At 47.7% G+C, this 18,413-nt stretch overlaps 1 protein-coding gene across 1 annotated transcript in view; it reads left to right on the forward strand.

The window, feature by feature from the left end:
• LOC143517798 (glucosidase 2 subunit beta-like) overlaps positions 1 to 16,829 on the forward strand; it is a 90,886-nt gene extending 74,057 nt beyond the window's left edge. Inside the window, exons 13-14 of the mRNA XM_077010604.1 lie at positions 9,773 to 9,872; positions 15,871 to 16,829. Coding sequence (XP_076866719.1) covers positions 9,773 to 9,872; positions 15,871 to 16,008 — 238 coding nt within the window. The 3' untranslated portion in view covers positions 16,009 to 16,829. The remainder of the gene's footprint in view (positions 1 to 9,772; positions 9,873 to 15,870) is intronic.
• The last annotated feature ends 1,584 nt before the right edge of the window (positions 16,830 to 18,413 follow it).

The following is an 18,413-nucleotide window of genomic DNA, read 5'->3' on the forward strand; positions in this document are numbered from 1 at the left end:
AGAGAGAGATGGCTACTACATCTGTGTGTGTGTGTGTGTGTGTGTGTGTGTGTAATGGTGAGAGAGGAGGCAAAACACACTCAGCTAAAACACTGCCCATTTGTCACACTTATCAGTCTCCTTAATGTTACTCTCCCTCGCCCTTGTGTGTTCATGTGCATACACACACATTTGCCCTGTGGAATCGTTGCATCTAGTTAAAAAAGAAAAACAGCAGAAAAAGATAAACACCAGTCAACTTTTGGACGATGTGAAAACAAACGAATAGATGTGCTGCAGTCTGTTTTTCTGCCAGCACATCTCTCAGGAGAATACACCGCATGACAGACCGATGTGCATGCTGCCAGCGGAAGTGTCACCGCTGCTGACACGGCGTGACTTGGCACAGGCGTGAGAGCCTCCAGGCAGCCATGTTACAGCTCTGAGGCAGCCGCGTGAGACGCGTGAGGCAGCCGCGTGAGAGTTATCAAGGCAGCCACGTGAGAGTTCTGATGCAGTCGTGTGAGAGCTGGCAAGTGCATAATTTTTGCTCACTGGCTTTCTGTTGTGCAGTAGCGAAGGGCCTCAGTCCGGTAGAAGTATTCACACTTGTGCTTGCACTGCGGTCTTTTGGTGGTCACGAATCACACAGAATGACTGGTGGCCAAGCTACCTGTGCCGTCCTTGCAGGATGGTGGAATGCTTTTTGTGGACGGCTTCCTCTTTGGACTGCTCCCCAGGCTATTTCTGTTAGCTACTACCAGCAAAACACACAGAAACTTGGACTGTGTCCACTGGGCTCATAGTGAGCAGTGTCTTCTGAAATATTTATGCCTGCTGTTAGAAGATTTGGCTTAGGCTAACACTAAGGGGAAATCTGCTCGTGTTACTTGGAGCATGCTAGCATTAGAGAACACATGCTAGTGTTGGTGGGAGCATGCTTGCATTACAGGGAGCATGCTAAGGGAACATGCTAGTGTACATGCTAATTTTTGATGGCATTTGAAGGCACATTGTAATATTACAGGGAGCATAGAGGAAACATACTTATGTTAAGGAACAAAGGCTAATGTTATAGACAAAATTCTAGCTTTAGAAAACATGCTAATGTTAAACCGAACATGAGAGCGTTAGAGAACATGCTAATGTTATAGAGAACATGCTAGTGTTAAAGGACATGCTAATGTTGTACAGAACATGCCAGTGTTAGAGGAAATGTATTATATATATATTCCTCTATGCTGCGCTTAAAGCGATCAATCACCAGTGGTTGGCGCCAGAGCGAACTAGTAATAAACTAGATTTTTTTCAGCTTGAGAAATCTGATGAATGGTGTATGAAAACAGTGAATGGCGTGTGAAGACAGTCAAATGCGTGTGTCTCACGCTCATTGCATGAGAGCTGGCAACCCTGGTTAATGTTATATATACCATGCAACATATGCTAATTCTATATAGTGTATGCGAGCGTTAGAGGACGTATGCTAACGGGACAGTCATGGTCTGGTGGTAGGGAACTGGTCTTGTGACCGGAGGGTCGTAGATTCAATTCCCAGACCTGAGGCCATGACTGAGGTTCCCTTGAGCAAGGCACCTTACCCCAAATGCTCCCCGGGCACCGGGCGCACGTGTGATCCACAGCCCCCTAGTAATCAGTAGTGAGTGTGTGTGTGTGTGTGTGTGTGTGTGTGTGTGTGTGTGTGTGTGTGTGTGTGTGTTCTAACTGCGCAGATGGGTTAAAAGCGGAGGACAAATTTCGATTTCAATTTTCGTGTAAAAATCACAATTGACAAAATATGGCATTTACATTTTTTACGTTAAACAGAACATGCGAGCGTTAGAGGACGTATGCTAATGTTATATATAGAACATGCAGGGTTGCCAACTTTTGACGTTCGCTTGGAGTGAGATTTTAACCTGGAGCCGGTGGCGAACGAAAGTTGTTGAGGGGGGGGGGGGGGTGGCGAACGTAAAATGGACACAGATTCAGTGTTATATCGCCGGTGGATGGCGCCAGAGCTAGCGAACTAGTAACGTATTGAATCATATATGTGGATCTGAGGTAAATAAACTGGATATTTTTTTTCGGCGTGAGATATCGGAAGTGTGGCGTGAGAGCGTGTGAAAACGGTCAAATGCGTGTGTCTCACGCTCAATGCGTGAGAGTTGGCAACCCTGGAACATGTGAGCGTTAGAGGACGTATGCTAATGTTATATATATAATATGTGAGCGTTTGAGGACATATGCTAATGTTATATATATAACATGTGAGCGTTAGAGGACATATGCTAATGTTATATATATAACATGTGAGCGTTAGAGGACATATGCTAATGTTATATATATAACATGTGAGCGTTAGAGGACGTATGCTAATGTTATATATATAACATGTGAGCGTTAGAGGACGTATGCTAATGCTATATATATAACATGTGAGCGTTAGAGGACGTATGCTAATGTTATATATAGAACATGTAAGCGTTAGAGGACGTATGCTAATGTTATATATATAACATGTGAGCATTAGAGGACGTATGCTAATGTTAGAGGAAGTGTGCAAGCTGCTCTCTCCAACCACAGTAACTCCAGGCAATGACATTTAGGTTTGTTTGATTTTTTTTGCTGGTTGGAGGTGATCTGGTGAGAGGCTGATGATAATATATGTGCCTTACAGATGGATCATATGTGAATTTACAGGAGTATGTGGAAGAAAAAGGCAAACCTCTACTCCACAAACCACAAACACACACCAATACATCTATATTTACACAAGACTCAGGGGAAATAATATGACTTTGACCCTTAAGGTCAGAGGTCACAGAGGGTGACCCTGAAGAGGCAGGCAAGTGAGAGACAACCATGTCACAGCCAATCAGAACAGAGCCGAGGAAGTTCCATATCTGTGTGACAGACTGTTGCCCTCCTTTACACACTGTTATTCCTTCTGCCATAAGCTTGCTATGCAATTGGTCATCTTACAGAAGTAGGATGTTATCCATTCTGGAGGCATCCAACACGCGTCCTTTCATTTACCACCGTGTACAAATGCCCATTTGATCAGAAATGACTTCTCAACCTGGAGTAAATACGCCAGAGCAAAAACAACCGGAAGTTTCCTTTCCTACTGAATCCCCCACAGCTGTAATCGGCTGTTCCTCAGACAAACACTGGCATATTGCAGCGGAGTGGAAATGACTGGAGTTTTGATGATACACAGGCTTTTTCCTCAGGGATGAGAGACCATGAGAGAGAGAGAGGTAGAGATAGAGAGGGAGAGAGAGAGAGAGAGAGAGAGAGCACAAAAATGTTCATGGTCAAAGACAAACAGCCAAACCCTGCAGTCACTCAGAAGGAGTTTGTTATTGTGCTGCTCTGCTCTGCATACAGAAGAGGATAGCCTCCACACACACACACACACACACACACACACACACACACACACACACACACACGCGCCTTAGCAAACCGCAGCATTTGGAGAGGGGAGCACTGTAGCCTAGCAACGTGCCAAACGCAGCCAGCTGAGGAGACTGTTGCCACGACCGAACAGTCCGGACGCACCGCCGGAGCGACGGCGAGTGTGTGTCTCTCGCTGGGGGCAGAGCTCACGCCCCACGCCGCCAACGCCACCACAGGAAGAGAAATACGACGCACCTGCAGCGTGTTTGCTTTGAATTAGTGTTCCGGTGACCTTTCCGCTACGCGGTGGTAGCATAATGGGAATAATCACCTCTGGTTTTATGGAGCCATAATGCGGAGGGGTTTTATGCTGCGTGTGACACAAAGTCCTAGATGTTCTTATTTCTGGTCTGTCTCGCGTCAGAATGTCACTCGGCATGACTGTGATGGCAAAATGGTACAGAGGCGGCGTGGAAATCCAGAAGCCGAGTGAGCTGTAGGGAGTTTCAGTCTCTGGGAGCCAGACGGCATTTACAGAGAGTGAGAGACCAGGACAGTGAAAGTGACACTGAAGGACAGGACAGTAAAAGTGACACTGAAGGACTCCGGTTAAAAGCTGGACACACTGTGGCATGCATTCTTGTGTGTCGGAGTGGGCTGTGTGCGTGTGTGTCTGTATGTGTGTGTGTGTGTGTGTGTGTGTGGGAGAGAGAGAGAGAGAGAGAGAGAGAGAGAGAGAGAGAGAGAGAGAGAGAGAGAGAGAGAGAGGGAGCCTGTCTCCTTCCTCACTCACAGTAACTCTGATGACTCCAACAGTGCAACACTTTTTACTTCTGGTGAACTTGCAAGAGTGAAGCACCTCAGCCAAAAAAGAAAAACCTAATCATGTTGTGGCAACCTATGAAGGACAAATTCAGGAGGGTAATATATACAGTTGGGAAATATATTACTTGTATAATGAATGAGAATACCTGTTTGTCAATGTCTCCAGAACTAGAGCTCTTCTCCAACACTAGCACTCTGTAACACCATCCTCCAACAAACACCATTCTTTATCAAACACCAACCTCTAAACATCACCAGCATTCTCCAGCAAACACCAACCTTCTCTAACACTAGCATTCTATACCACCATGCTCTAACAAACACCAGTCTTCTTTAACAAACACTGGCCTTCTCTAGAAAACATCAGCATTCTGTAACAAGCACTAGCATTCTCTAATTCCAACCTCTTGTAACAAACACCAACCTTCCAACACTGGCAGGTGACTTTAGATTGTTCTAGAAAAGGAAGCAACAAGCCAAATGATCCAATGTGGAACACATTCCGGAACCTTCCCTGCAGATACGTGCAGACTGGTAACACCACTCTGAGCGGCTGTGTGTGTGTGTGTGTGTGTGTGTGTGTGTTGTTGGGGTCAAAGCCTTCTCCAGTCATAAGTGTGATTTAGGACTAGTTCAGTCCTGCACAGGCCTATTTCTGGCCAGTGTGCAAACGTTCTCTTTTATGTCTCTTCATCCCTAATTGTTTTGATCTGACTTTTATTCCCTTGTTTAATTCATCCAGTTCAGTGTGGTGGTGAAGGGGTGGGGGGATTGGGGGAGGGGGGTGGAGGTGGGTTCGGAGGCAGATAAGTGCATAATTGCATGTTTAAGTGTTCCGGCTTAATCGGCTCATTTTCAGATTGTCAAGGGCATTCTAGCTCAAGTGCTATCAGAGTAGGCCCTCTTACCTGCACACACACATGCACAATCACACACGCGCACACACACAAACACACAAACATGTGTTAAGAGGCACACTTTTCTCATCCAGTAACCCCATACACAAAATATCTGCTTTAGCAGGTGAATGCGTGAATTTTGTCCCATGGCTACTGTTATCGTGTGTGCGTGCGTGTGTGCGTGCGTGTGTGTGTGTGTGCGTGTGTGTGTGTGTGTGTGTGTGTGTGTGTGTGGCCCAAGCAAGGGTCCATGGCAACTGCACGAATAGGGGGAATGTAACACTATGAACCCTGTGAGGTTCATGCACCGTTGCTATAGTGACGGCCGAGCCAATCTGGGAACCCCCCCTCCAATTAGTATGGAGCGACCTGCTTCCTGGGTTTGATAACTGAGTGGTGTTCCGAATGGGCCAGCGTCTCTGGATCAGCTGAGGCGGCAGGAGCTGGTTAGCATTAAGCCGCCGGAGCGTGTTACCGTGTCCCCGCTAGCTGCATGCTAGTGCGTCGGGATATGCTAACCAGCTGCTCAGACACGTACCAACGCCGGCCCAGACATCTCCACCAGATCAAGTGTGGTTCTGAAGTCACATTTCAAAAAGAAACATTGACATTAATGCTTCGATGCCTTGATAAACCTGCTAGCTCTTTCTTATGTGCCATGACCAGCTAAGGATGCTAGCTAGTCAGCGGCATTACTAAGACGGGCAGCAGGGCTGTAAAACTGCTCCTTCATCCGTGCAGCAGTTTGATCACACTGTAAATATTATGTTCTTTTAAAATGGCTTTTCTTCCCTTTGTAACTTTCTCATTGCAAACTGCTGCTAATAAAACATATATATATAGTAATTTTTTACATTTACAACACCACCCTTCAAATTACTGCCATATTCTTGAATGACATTTCAATAAAACAAGCGATACACTTCCCCTTACCCGGGACAAAATCTTAAAAAGCACAGTGACATTTTGAGGAGAAATTTACCGTCAAAGGGAAGACCCAAATTCTTGCCCTTGAGCAGATGAAGACTACAGGGAACAGTCCCAAGAAGCTGTGCTATAACTCTCCATTCTCTCTCACGGAAAGTGATGATGAGGTGATATGTGTACATTAAATATTGAGACTATTAATGTAATCCACTGTTGAGGGGAGTTTCTCCATACAGCTGTATTGCTGGGCCTCTACCTGCCACATTCCCATCTATACATTTACATTTACATTTACATTTATGGCATTTAGCAGACGCTCTTATCCAGAGCGACTTACAAAAGTGCTATGTAGTGCTACAAAAGTGCTATACCTGTTGAGACTCGGACACGTAAGACACAGTGAGATCAGGAAGAAGAAATTGATGTCATATGTATAAATACACTACAGCAAAAAAAAATTAAAAAAATTACTGAATAAATGATGTAATTCATAGCCATCTTAGACTTGTTCTTCAGTTGGAGGATTTAGAATCTTTGTACTGTGTGAAATGTTCAGAAGGACCTGTATGTGTTACGCTGGTCGGTTGTTAATTCATGGGGGTTCACAGCATAAATCCAGCTTCCACCGCATCTTACCAAACCTCTTCATGACAGATGAAATGCATAATGAGACTTTCCAAACCAGCTCGTGGAATACACCTCAAAGCCTTCCAATAATACCTCCCCTGATATTAGAAATAAATAAATAAAAACTGATCCAAATAGTCACTGTCCCAGTTTTTAGGGTGTTAGTCTTTTCTTCCTTATAAAATGCTGGCTGTAATTCCATTTGTGAGAATTCTACAGTGCAGCCAACTCTGTGCCATTGAGGAAGCCAGAAAAAATATTAAATAACATAAAATAAAAAATCATTTTGAAGCAGGAAAACTTGGTGGGGGCACGGGAAGTGTTTCAGTAGAGCCCAATTTGTCTCGAGACCTTCAGCTTTGACACGACTGTCCCAGGTGCGTCTCAGTCTCTCCGTCCTGCTGTCTGAAGCGTCCGGGGTGCGGTCCAGCGAGCGCTCCCGCAGCGAGGCTGACGCCACCGCGTCCACACCCGTTTGTGTTTGCTCCTGGCACAGCCAAGGAAGCGGTGTGGGATTAGCGGCGGATTATTCCAGAATTATCGCCCAAAGCCTCGGGATTATCCTTGTGATAGAGTTAAATGAAGCGGCTGGCCAGCACCTACTTAAAAAAAAAAAAGGCTTAAATCAACTGAAACCATTATCATAATAACACAACCCTAATCAGCTTTTTAGAAAGCTAATTAGTTATAATAAGGATTAGATTTCAACATCAATTAAACAATGTGGGTGTTTTGGGCATGGTTCAAAATGCTAATTTCATTTGCATTAATGTTTTCCCTTTACATTACTGAAAGAGAAACAGGTCTGACAGCAGAAAGTGGGAATGAAGGAGTCTTCATTAGCAGCAGATGACCTGGATTGACTGAGATTAATCAGGTCAAAAGTGATATTGACGTGGAGCAGTACAAAATCCTGTAATTTCCAAAGACCCAAAAAAACTAGAACCCTTCTTCAACACTTCTGAGTGTGTCTGAGTGCTCTGTGTGGCTGTGACGTTGGTTCACATTCAAAAGAGCCAGTCTTATTTTCATATCCAAACTAAAATCTATTTGCATATATGAGTAATTCGTTTTCTTCCCTTTTTTCATTTTTTTCCCATCCTTCATGTTTGCCCTGTGTGGACAGGAACAGGGATGTTGGCCCAAATAAGCCTCCTTTTAACAACCTGTTGTGGATCTAAGCTTTATGTATGCTAATAGGAGGTCCCTTTTCTCCCGTCAGTCAGGCATTCAAAGAGGACGGAACTCGGGTCCTTCACACGAGCTTCGGTGTATAGTCAATCAAGTCAACACACAAACATATTTGCACAGCATATAGTCATATTCACTTAGAAGTGTGTAAAAATACGCACACAGCCATACAGAAACAGTTTTCCACACCCACACTCCCCATACATATTCAGACACAAACACACATTAAAGCTGTTGGACTGCTTCTTACTGTGCAACTGGCTGTGTTAAAGATGCTGCAGTGTGAAATTGAGTGAAATATAAAATGCACCTTTGTGAAGTGACTTCATCTTTGACAGGAATAGAGAGGCAGAGTTGTGTTTCTCTCTCTCTCTCTCTCTCTCTCTCTCTCTTTTTCTCTCTCTCTCACACATACACGCACACATACATATGCACTCAGATTTTTTTTCTCGCACAAACACACCAAGTTTCCTCTATCTATCTGTTTCTTTTTCTCTAACTTGCTTACACACACACACACACACACACACACACACACACACACTACTGTCTGTCACACACACACACACGCAGATAGAACCAAAGCTCCTATTTGTTTATGAGCAGTGTGGATAGACTATGAGAAAGATACAGGGACAGTTAGCAGAGGTGGTCGAACATGGAACACAGGTGACCTCTAGCACGGAGCACGGGTGATCCTTACACACGGGTGGTGTCCAACACACGGGTGGTGTCTTAACACCTGGGTGGTGTCTGGGTGGGCTGGCAGTTGCTAATCTGAGCTGCTTTTTCTCTCGGCGCCTGGGGAGCAGGTAGTGTGGGGAGGGGGCGGCTGTAGGAGTCACGGACAGACCATCTCATTTTCATTTTATTATGCAATAAACAAGGGATTTTAGCATAAATGGTAATGAGACGGGTGAGGGGGAGAGGTAGTGGCTGGTTGAGGGTGAGCTGGACTGCCTCACCTGGCTTTGACCTGTTCAGACTACCGAAATAAACCACAAACATCAGCCAGCCATGTACCTCAACAGAGAGACAGAAGGGGAGGAAGAGAGACGGAAAGAGAGACAGGCGGAGAGAGAGACAGAGAGAAAGACGGCAGGCGGATGGTGAAGCACAAGCTAATCATTTCACGTTACAAAAACAAAAAAACATAAAACAGCATTTGAATGCTTAAAGCTGGAGCAAGGCGCTGTGAAGGCAGCCTGTCTCACTCTTTGTATTACACATGTACATTTAAAGGAGATGTATGTGAGCCAATCAGATATGCCCAAATATAAAACAAAGTGTTTATTCAGATTTATGCGATCATCATTTGCATCGTTGGCTGACGAGTCCTGTGACATCACAGTGAAGAGAGAAGACATCAGACACCAGACACTCTCCTCCCCCGTCACGTCTCTGTCACACCCTCACTCTCTTTTACTTACAGTTTTAAACCGTCTGCTTTGGAGGGATTTAATTATCTGGCTCTAGCACAGGGAAACGCTTCACTTGGGATTGAGATCAGTGGCCCTGTGGCCCCTCTTACAAAATTAACACAGACAAACGATAATTAATATTTTCAGCCCGTGGCGTCAGAGGAGCGCTAACACCCAGCGCTAACAGTGCAGCCGCATTGAACTGCTGGCTCAGACGGATCAAATTAGCCCCGCGGTTGCTAAACCTTGAGCACCCTGCCCTCGCTCATATGTTGCCTCAGTGGACTGTGGGTACACAAAGCAGGCCCTGTGCCTGGTCTGTTGGTAGGTTAGCACAAGCGTTAATGTTAGTGGGAGGAGCTTGGGATATGGCTGTTGTATACTGCTAGAGGAAAATTAATGGTGAAGAGGAAATTGCACTCATGGTTGTTGCCTTCGGTCGACCTGTTTAATCCTCAGCAACAGATTGTCTGCATAAGATGGTGTGTTTGTGTTCTCCAGGAAATGGGGAGGCTGGCTGGACTCTCCTGACTCCGCCTACTCTCAAATGAGGTACGAGCATGGAGAACCCTGCTGGCAGGCTCCTGAGCGCTCCACAGTGGTGAGTCCCTACACATCACTGCGACATCGCTGCTTTACACCGCACTGACCTGCCGCACATCGCTGCTGTAAACCGCACTGAACTGTGGCACCATAGATGGAAACTTTGACCCCTTTTGGGTCTCACCTGCCATCGTGCCTTCAGGGCTCTTGTGGGACGTCTCCAAGGCCGGGAGGTCTCGCTGCCATGTGCATCATCTAGCAACCGCTCGTGAGCTTGGACTTGCACCATGCAGGCCATCGTTTGCCAGTGGTCAGGTCTTTTAATTCCACCACCAGCAGACACCAGTGGAGGTCATTCTAGTTTTAGCAAGCCAAAATCATAATCATGGAAATGTATTTTGGCTTCGATTAAATCATCACTCATGTAGAAGTGGAATTGGCCAGCCAAGAAAACCAGTAAGAATAAGAAGAAAAACACAGTCCTTAAAACTACTCAATCCCCCGGCTGCAGAGGCAGTGGGAGGAGCCAGAGCGGTGGAGGTGGGTGTGCCTATTTGACACTCTTGTCCTGATTGGATGGCTGAAAGCGTGTGTACTTTGGTAGACACAGGCATGCCTCTGCTGTTAAGCTTCCTCAGCTGTCATCTGTTGAAGTTCATGCAGACAGCCCATGTTTAACCCGTGCTTCATGCATGTTTCACAAGTTTAATGCATGTTTAACCAGTGTTAAGCAGTGTTAACATGTTTTACCCTGTTTTTATGCATGTTTAACCCATATTTAAAGCATGATTAACCTGTGTTTAAACCATGTTTGTTCCCAAGTTTAATTCTTGTTTGTCTGATTATTTACCCCACGTTTAGCCCATGCTCAACTCCCATTAAATCCGTATGTGCTGCGTGTGTCCCACCTGTGCCAGATTCATTCACCCCAGCCCACTGAACAGTGTTACTCTGGGGTCAGATGATCTCACGCGTGTCACATGGTGCCACAGTGGAGCCGTGACTGCGTGCAATAACACTCCCCCAATGGAGCCAATTGCATGCAGTTTACTTTGGGACTTTTTTTTCTTTCTTTTTTAAGCATTTTTTAATCATTCGATTTATTTAGATACTTGCTGTGAAGTAATTTGCATAATCTTGAATTAGCCAGGTTTAATATGGCTTAAATGGGGCCTGGCACCTGACCAGGGATTTAATATACTATAGTGCAATATTTCTGTCCATATTGTGTGCTCCTAATATCTAGTCATTCATGCATATGTTTTTGGTTTGTGGTTCACTTTCCCTAGGCTACCTCACTGTGCGCATCCCTGCCTTTCAGTGCAATGTTCAATTCTGCCTCTTTCTCCACGGCGACCAGCCCCTTGCCCCGCCCCCTCTTCCCCTGCTCTCTGGGGCTTCTATATGGGTTCTTGTTTAGCTGCTGATATGAACCCCGTTTTGACATGTTCAGTTAGATGCAACATGTTTAATGATGAAGGCATCTTTTCTTTCTTGACTGGAGTAAAAAAAATCTAGAGAGCTGACTCTCCTCTCTTTCTCTCCTCCCTCTCTCTCCTCCCTCACTCTCTCCTCCTCTCCCTCTCACTCTCCCCTCCCTCTCTCCTCTCACTCTCTCCTCCTCTCCCTCTCACTCTCCCCTCCCTCTCTCCTCTCACTCTCTCCTCCTCTCCCTCTCACTCTCCCCTCCCTCTCTCCTCTCTCCTTCCTCTCACTCTCCTCTCTCCCTCTCTCTCCTCTCTCCCTCTCTCTACTATCTCCTCCCTCACTCTCGCCTCCTGTCCCTCTCTCTCTCACTCTCTCCCTCTCTCCTTCCTCTCACTCTCCTTTCTCCCTCTCTCTCTCCCTCTCTCTCCCTCTTTCACACTCCAGAAGATGGTCTTTGAAATCCCTAAATTGAATCCCTTTGATTTAGCTCCTTTTCTTCCCAGAAAAGCAAGCACATGAACAGAAGATAGATAGATAGATAGATAGATAGATAGATAGATAGATAGATAGATAGATAGATGAGAGAGAGAGGACAGACAGATAATAGCATGAGGCAGAGAGAAGGAGTGAGAGGAGATGTTGGGAAGGACAGTGGGCAGAGTGCTTGTCCCCTCCTCATTATGATATTAAGCTTGGGTGGCAGAATGATATCTTTCTCAACAGCCCCTTGTCCTCAAACCCCCCCCCCCCCCCCCCCCCCAACCAACAGTGACCAAGCCCACGAGTAGCCGGATCCCGTCCAGAACAGGATATTAAGCCAGATCAGGAGTCAGAGCTGCTTACTTACTGTGAGCTCAGGGGGTCTTTGCGTGTCAGGAGGAGAACATTACTCATGGCACTGAGGCTCCACACTTTTCTCATTTAGAGAGGACGTCTGTGTGAGTGCGTGGGTGTGTGTGTGTGTGTGGGTGTGTGTGTCTGTCTTTGTTCTCTATTCAGGAGTGTGTGGTTAAAACACAAACACTTCCAAATGAATGTGTGCGGATATGACACTGGTAACACTGGTTTGCAGCTCACCTGCTTCCTTGCCAGACTTCCTAACCCCTAACCCCTAACTATAACCATGTACAAATCATCCATTATTCCATGTGGAGTGTAACACACAGGGCAGTTTCTAGCACAAGCACAGGCACACACACACACACACACACACATCTATCACATACATCACAGCCATGCACTTATACGTACAGCAGGCAGCAAGAAAATGGGCAGGTGTATGAGTCTGACTTTGCTAAGGGCCAGAATGTGACGGCTAGACGACTGGATGGTTAGCACCTACCAAAAATGGTCTGAGAAAGGACGGCCCACCCGCGGGGTCTGAACCTGCAGAAGAGCTGCCCTCGACACGACTCGCTAAAGTTAACACCGGCTGTGGCGGAGAGACGGGGCGGCAGCTCCCTGCGGACGAGGCCCCGTGGCTGTGGGCCGGCCGGAGCGCCCGCACCGGCCCCGCCGTCCCGTCTCCAAAAGCGCGCACGGAGCATGGGGACTGAAGATGAGACGTTTACAGTCACGTTTCCTTCCATGTTGCGTGGACGGCCGGGTGCATGGCGTAGCGGTGTAGAGATGGCGCCAGGAAGCATTGTGGGAAGACGGCAAAGCCGCTGCGGGGAACATTCTGCTGGGAAACCCCGGCTTCTGGCGCTTCCTGCGAACGCTACTTTGATCCGTACCACCTGCCGGTTTTCTCTAATGGCGGCGGCTCTTTCAGGAGGATAATGCCGCCCTGCCGCACCGCAAAAGCTGTTCGCGAACGCTTTTGAGAAACAGTTCAAAAGTGTCAGGTCGGCCTCCAAGATCCCCGGATTTGAATTCGACTGAGCGGCTGTGGGATGTGGTGAAGGCCAGACCTCACCACCCACAGGACCTGCTGCTAGCGTGTTAGATACCACAGGACTCCTTCCTCCTTAGATACCACAGCAGGTCTCCTGGAGACAGCTCAAGTGTTTTGGTGGCACAAGGGAGTGGCACATAGGCAGAATGCGTGTGTGTCTGTGTGTGTCTGTGTGTATATGTGTATATGTATGTGTGTGTGTCTGTGTGTTTGTGTATGTGTGTGTGTCTGTGTGTGTGTGTGTCTGTGTGTATGTGTCTGTGTGTGTGTCTGTGTGTGTGTCTGTGTGTATGTGTGTGTGTGTGTGTATGTGTCTGTGTGTGTGTGTGTGTATGTGTGTGTGTCTGTGTGTATGTGTGTGTGTCTGTGTGTGTGTCTGTGTGTGTGTGTGTGTGTGTGTATGTGTGTGTGTGTGTCTGCTTTAGTGTATTTCTTAGAACATTTATCATTTGCTTTATTTAAAGCTGTGGCAACGCAAAGCCAAAAGACAAGGAGCTGATTTAGTAGACGAGATAATGACAAGAACAAAGAGTGTACGCGTGTGCGTGTGTGTTGGGGTGGGTGTGTGTGTGTGCGTGCATGTGTGTGTGTGTGTGTTGTGGCGGGTGTGTGTGTGTGTGTGTGCGTGTGTGTGCGTGCGTGTGTGTGTTGGGGTGGGTGTGTGTGTGTGTGTGTGTGTGTGTGTGTGTGTGTGTGTGCGTGCGTGCGTGTGTGTGCGTGCGTGTGTGTGTGTTTGTGTGCATGCGTGTTTGTGTGTGTGTGTGTTGGGGTGGGTGTGTGTGTGTGCGTGTGTGTGTGTGTTGGGGTGGGTGCGTGTGTGTGTGTGTGTGTATTTTACTCTGTTGTATTGCTGATCTCTCTCACTCTGTGTATTCAGGTTCCTTTTGTCTGCAGAACAGACTGTGGGGGGGACGACAAAATGAGGGGCATAGAGACTGATGAAAGGGTTGCTATGGAAACCACTCTGGGAGTACAATAACTTTTCCCCTTCTTGTAAAGAGTGTTGGGTAGGAGCGTGGAGTGTGATGAGTGTTGGGTAGGAGCGTGGAGTGTGATGAGTGTTGGGTAGGAGCGTGGAGTTTCATGAGTGTTGGGTAGGAGCGTGGAGTTTCATGAGTGTTGGGTAGGAGCGTGGAGTTTCATGAGTGTTGGGTAGGAGCGTGGAGTGTGATGAGTGTTGGGTAGGAGCGTGGAGTTTCATGAGTGTTGGGTAGGAGCGTGGAGTTTCATGAGTGTTGGGTAGGAGCGTGGAGTGTGATGAGTGTTGGGTAGGAGCGTGGAGTTTCATGAGTGTTGGGTAGGAGCGTGGAGTGTGATGAGTGTTGGGTAGGAGCGTGGAGTGTGATGAGTGTTGGGTAGGAGCATGGAGTGTGATGAGTGTTGGGTAGGAGCGTGGAGTGTGATGAGTGTTGGGTAGGAGCGTGGAGTTTCATGAGTGTTGGGTAGGAGCGTGGAGTTTCATGAGTGTTGGGTAGGAGCGTGGAGTTTCATGAGTGTTGGGTAGGAGCGTGGAGTTTCATGAGTGTTGGGTAGGAGCGTGGAGTGTGATGAGTGTTGGGTAGGAGCGTGGAGTTTCACGAGTGTTGGGTAGGAGCGTGGAGTTTCATGAGTGTTGGGTAGGAGCGTGGAGTTTCACGAGTGTTGGGTAGGAGCGTGGAGTTTCATGAGTGTTGGGTAGGAGCGTGGAGTTTCATGAGTGTTGGGTAGGAGCGTGGAGTTTCATGAGTGTTGGGTAGGAGCGTGGAGTGTGATGAGTGTTGGGTAGGAGCGTGGAGTGTGATGAGTGTTGGGTAGGAGCGTGGAGTGTGATGAGTGTTGGGTAGGAGCGTGGAGTGTGATGAGCGTGTGCGGGTCAGCGTTAGTGCATGTTTGGTAGCCATTGCGGTCGGAGTTGGCACGGCGACGCCTGACCAAAACATCCGAAGCATCCCAAGCTGCATCTCCGTGGAGATCTACGGCACCAATAAACTCCGCCATCACAAAAGAGACTCGTAGGCTTATTATGGGATGCGGCTCCTTTTTACACAGACACAGCGGTGAGGAGCCCATTCTTCAGCCTGCATTGTAGTGAGGTTGCACACACACACACACACACACACACACACACACACACACACACACACACACACACACACACACACACACACACTATTGACGCAGAGAGCCACTCTGCCATTTCCAGGCTGGGTCATGGAGATCTGTGATAGACATCACTCATAATCACGCCGCCATGGAGACGTACTCCGCACCGCTGCAGTACGCCGGCGTTGGGAAAGAGGGGCTTCGTGATTTAACCTCTCACACTCCAGACTTATTATTCCCTTATTAATCCAACGTGTGTTATTCAGTAGCTGCTGTGAATTATTCAGTAATTGCACGGAGACTAATGGGTGAGGATTGTAGTGGGCGGAGCTCCAGCGAGCCTCGGCAGGTTCTGCAGTGTCGCTCGGCGCTCATGGACGGAGCTTCTGAAGTCTCTCATCTCTCTTCTGCACACACCGACATGCACACCTGTAACGTGAAAGCACGTGTATAAACAGAACAGATGGAGGGGTACGAGCAGGCAGGCCGCACAGGCAGGTTGTCCAATAAACAGACCCACAGCTGTGTGTGTGTGTGTGTGTGTTGGGGGGGGGGGGGGGGGGGGGGGGGGGGGGGGGTGTTTGTATTACAAGAAATGTGGCAAAATGAAGTCTGATTGGTGCACGTTGCTCTTTGGCTTGTGTTGCAGGTCTCTCTGGTGTGTGGGAAACAGACTGACCTGAGGTCAGTAAGGGAACCCAGTAAATGTCTCTACACCATGGAGCTGCACACCCCGGCCGCCTGCAGAGTCAGCACCCGGAAAAGCAGTGTCCACGTGGAGCTGTGACGCCCACCCGCCAGCAGGGGGCCCCCTCAACCACGACCCCCCACCCCCACTGGCTCTACTGGAGTGGGTCCTGACCAGAGCCGCCGGCCCCCTGTGCGGTCTGTGCTTCGCTCGCTCCGACACACCGGCGGCAACTCCCACAAGCTCTGAACGTTCCCTGAACCGAAAGACCAAAGCGCTGTAATCAAAACAGCGATGGACGCTTCTCCTCACCTTCCCCTCTCCGTCTGAAGTCATTACAGTGCACGTTCTTGTCTTACATGTTAGTTAAGGTCGGTGTGTGTGCCGTGAGCAGTCACCAGGCTTGAATGTGCAGTGAGCATGACTCACTGAGAAAGAGATCCTTTTAGTCTGCTCCGGTATCGATTATTTAGCCTGTGTAGAGCCCCGTGCTAAACGCCTGCCTTGTGGTGTTCAGTGTTATGTCTTCTGAGTCGTCCTCCAATTTAAGGTGATAACACCCAGTAAAAACTTTAGTTTAGAAACTCATCTTCATGAGTTTGACACGAATGTTAAAATCTGTTTCATTTATATTGATGCAGGGAGAGCTGGCTGCTGCATGCCAATTAAGACTCACTGCTGGGAAGCTGCTCACACTGTGTTCACTATAGAAAAAGATTCTGCCACTGTTCACAAGAACAAATGGCATATTTATGTGATCTTAAAGGTTTATGTGATATTTACGACATGTGATCCAGCACATCAGAGATCTGATTACTGATCCTACACACGTGTCAGGTGGGCTGACTACTATAGTTGTTGTTGTTGTTGTTGTATCTCCAGCTGTACAATAATTAGTGAATAAAAATTATATATTTACAGATTCACCTTTCACTTTAATAAAGTTCTTGCATGGACAGTGCTGCATATTCACACACACACATACACACACACACACACACGTGCGGGTGATGCCGAGAGTGATGTCCTGGGAGTGTTCGAGTTTGAGGGGCAGCAGGTCTGTAGCTTCACATGGGATTCTGGATGGATGGATGGATGGATGGATGGATGTAGAAACGATGAATCATGGTGTGTTGAAGGACATCTTTTCTTGGAGAGAGAATTGCAGCAGTGCAGAAGTGTTAACAGAGCAGTCATATTTAGAGTCATCCTTCAAGCTTTCTGCTCAAGGTCAGAATTAGACACACCGAAAAAAAAAAGAAACCCACACAGTGAGTCCATCTCCAGAGCCCAGGCTCACCCTGCACCAACCACACTCCTCTGTTTCTCTTTAGCAAATGCTGCTTCATTAGGGACATATTGTAGGTTTACTGTCAAGAGACTACAGGTCACCTGTTGCCGTGCACGGGCTGGGTCAGCCATGCCCAGGAAACCAACTTCGGCACTGGCACGAAAACGTTTTTGATCAAATGGGTAGCAGCTGTATGCATGGATGGGTGGATGGATGGAAAACGGAGGTATAGATTGATAGGTAGTTAACAGCTGGCATGGAGGTTGGCTCAGCTGTGTGGGTGTGTGTGTCTGTGTGTGTGCAGGTGTCACGGAGAGTGCTGCAGAGCTTTGGAATGTCACTCTAAACGGGTCGGGAGAGACGCGGCGAGATTTCCCCTATTTATGAATAATCTCAGGAAACCTGTTAGTGGGGATTGGTTTTACTGCCACAGATCCTGTGCTGCCAAAGTGATAACAGTAGCGCCAGTCTGGAATCCAACTGTCTGGGGCGGCTCACTGACAGCTGTACCCGCGCCGGTGTGCACACGCACCAGCGTCACACGCGCCGTCGTCACAGGGGGATGTCCACGTGCAGGACAGCCCACGCAGGCAGCCATGGCGAACGCGCCGCTGACAGTCATGTTTTTCCCCCGTCTGTCTGTCACATTTAGAGCCACCTCGACAAGTTGTACAAAGACAACAAACTTTCATTTCACACCTCCCCCGTCTTTTCCCCCTTTCTCATCCCCCACCCACCCCCACCCGTCTCAGCCCCACGCTACATCGCACCTTTAAAGCAGAAACCCGGCTCGGTAACGGCGCGGGTGTTGCTCTGAGTGTGTTGCTCAGAGTGGTACTCTAGAGACGGGGTTCGAGCCTGCCCAGGTTTCTATGGTTTCTAGCTCCTCACGGATCTGAAACAGCAGCATCTCCCGGTTACCTGGCGACGACTGATGAGAGCTGGAATATGACAGAAACCTATCCGCCAATGGCCTGGAGTCCCTAAGGAACGGACTGAGATTATTCTTCTGGATTAGAAATGCAGACCTAATACACAAGGCCCATATTACGTAATCTTCCTCAATCTTGCCTCATTGCTGTAAGTAGTGGCCTTTATTTAATGACATTTTGACTTGAATTGTTCCCTTGGTTTCCTGCTCCACCCGTGTTGAAACATTTATCCTGTTTACTGTCTAGTGGCACTGCTTTCTATATTTACTGTGTTGTAGCAC

This window comes from Brachyhypopomus gauderio, chromosome 1, assembly GCF_052324685.1.
Source record: "Brachyhypopomus gauderio isolate BG-103 chromosome 1, BGAUD_0.2, whole genome shotgun sequence".
Taxonomy (NCBI): Eukaryota; Metazoa; Chordata; class Actinopteri; order Gymnotiformes; family Hypopomidae; genus Brachyhypopomus; species Brachyhypopomus gauderio.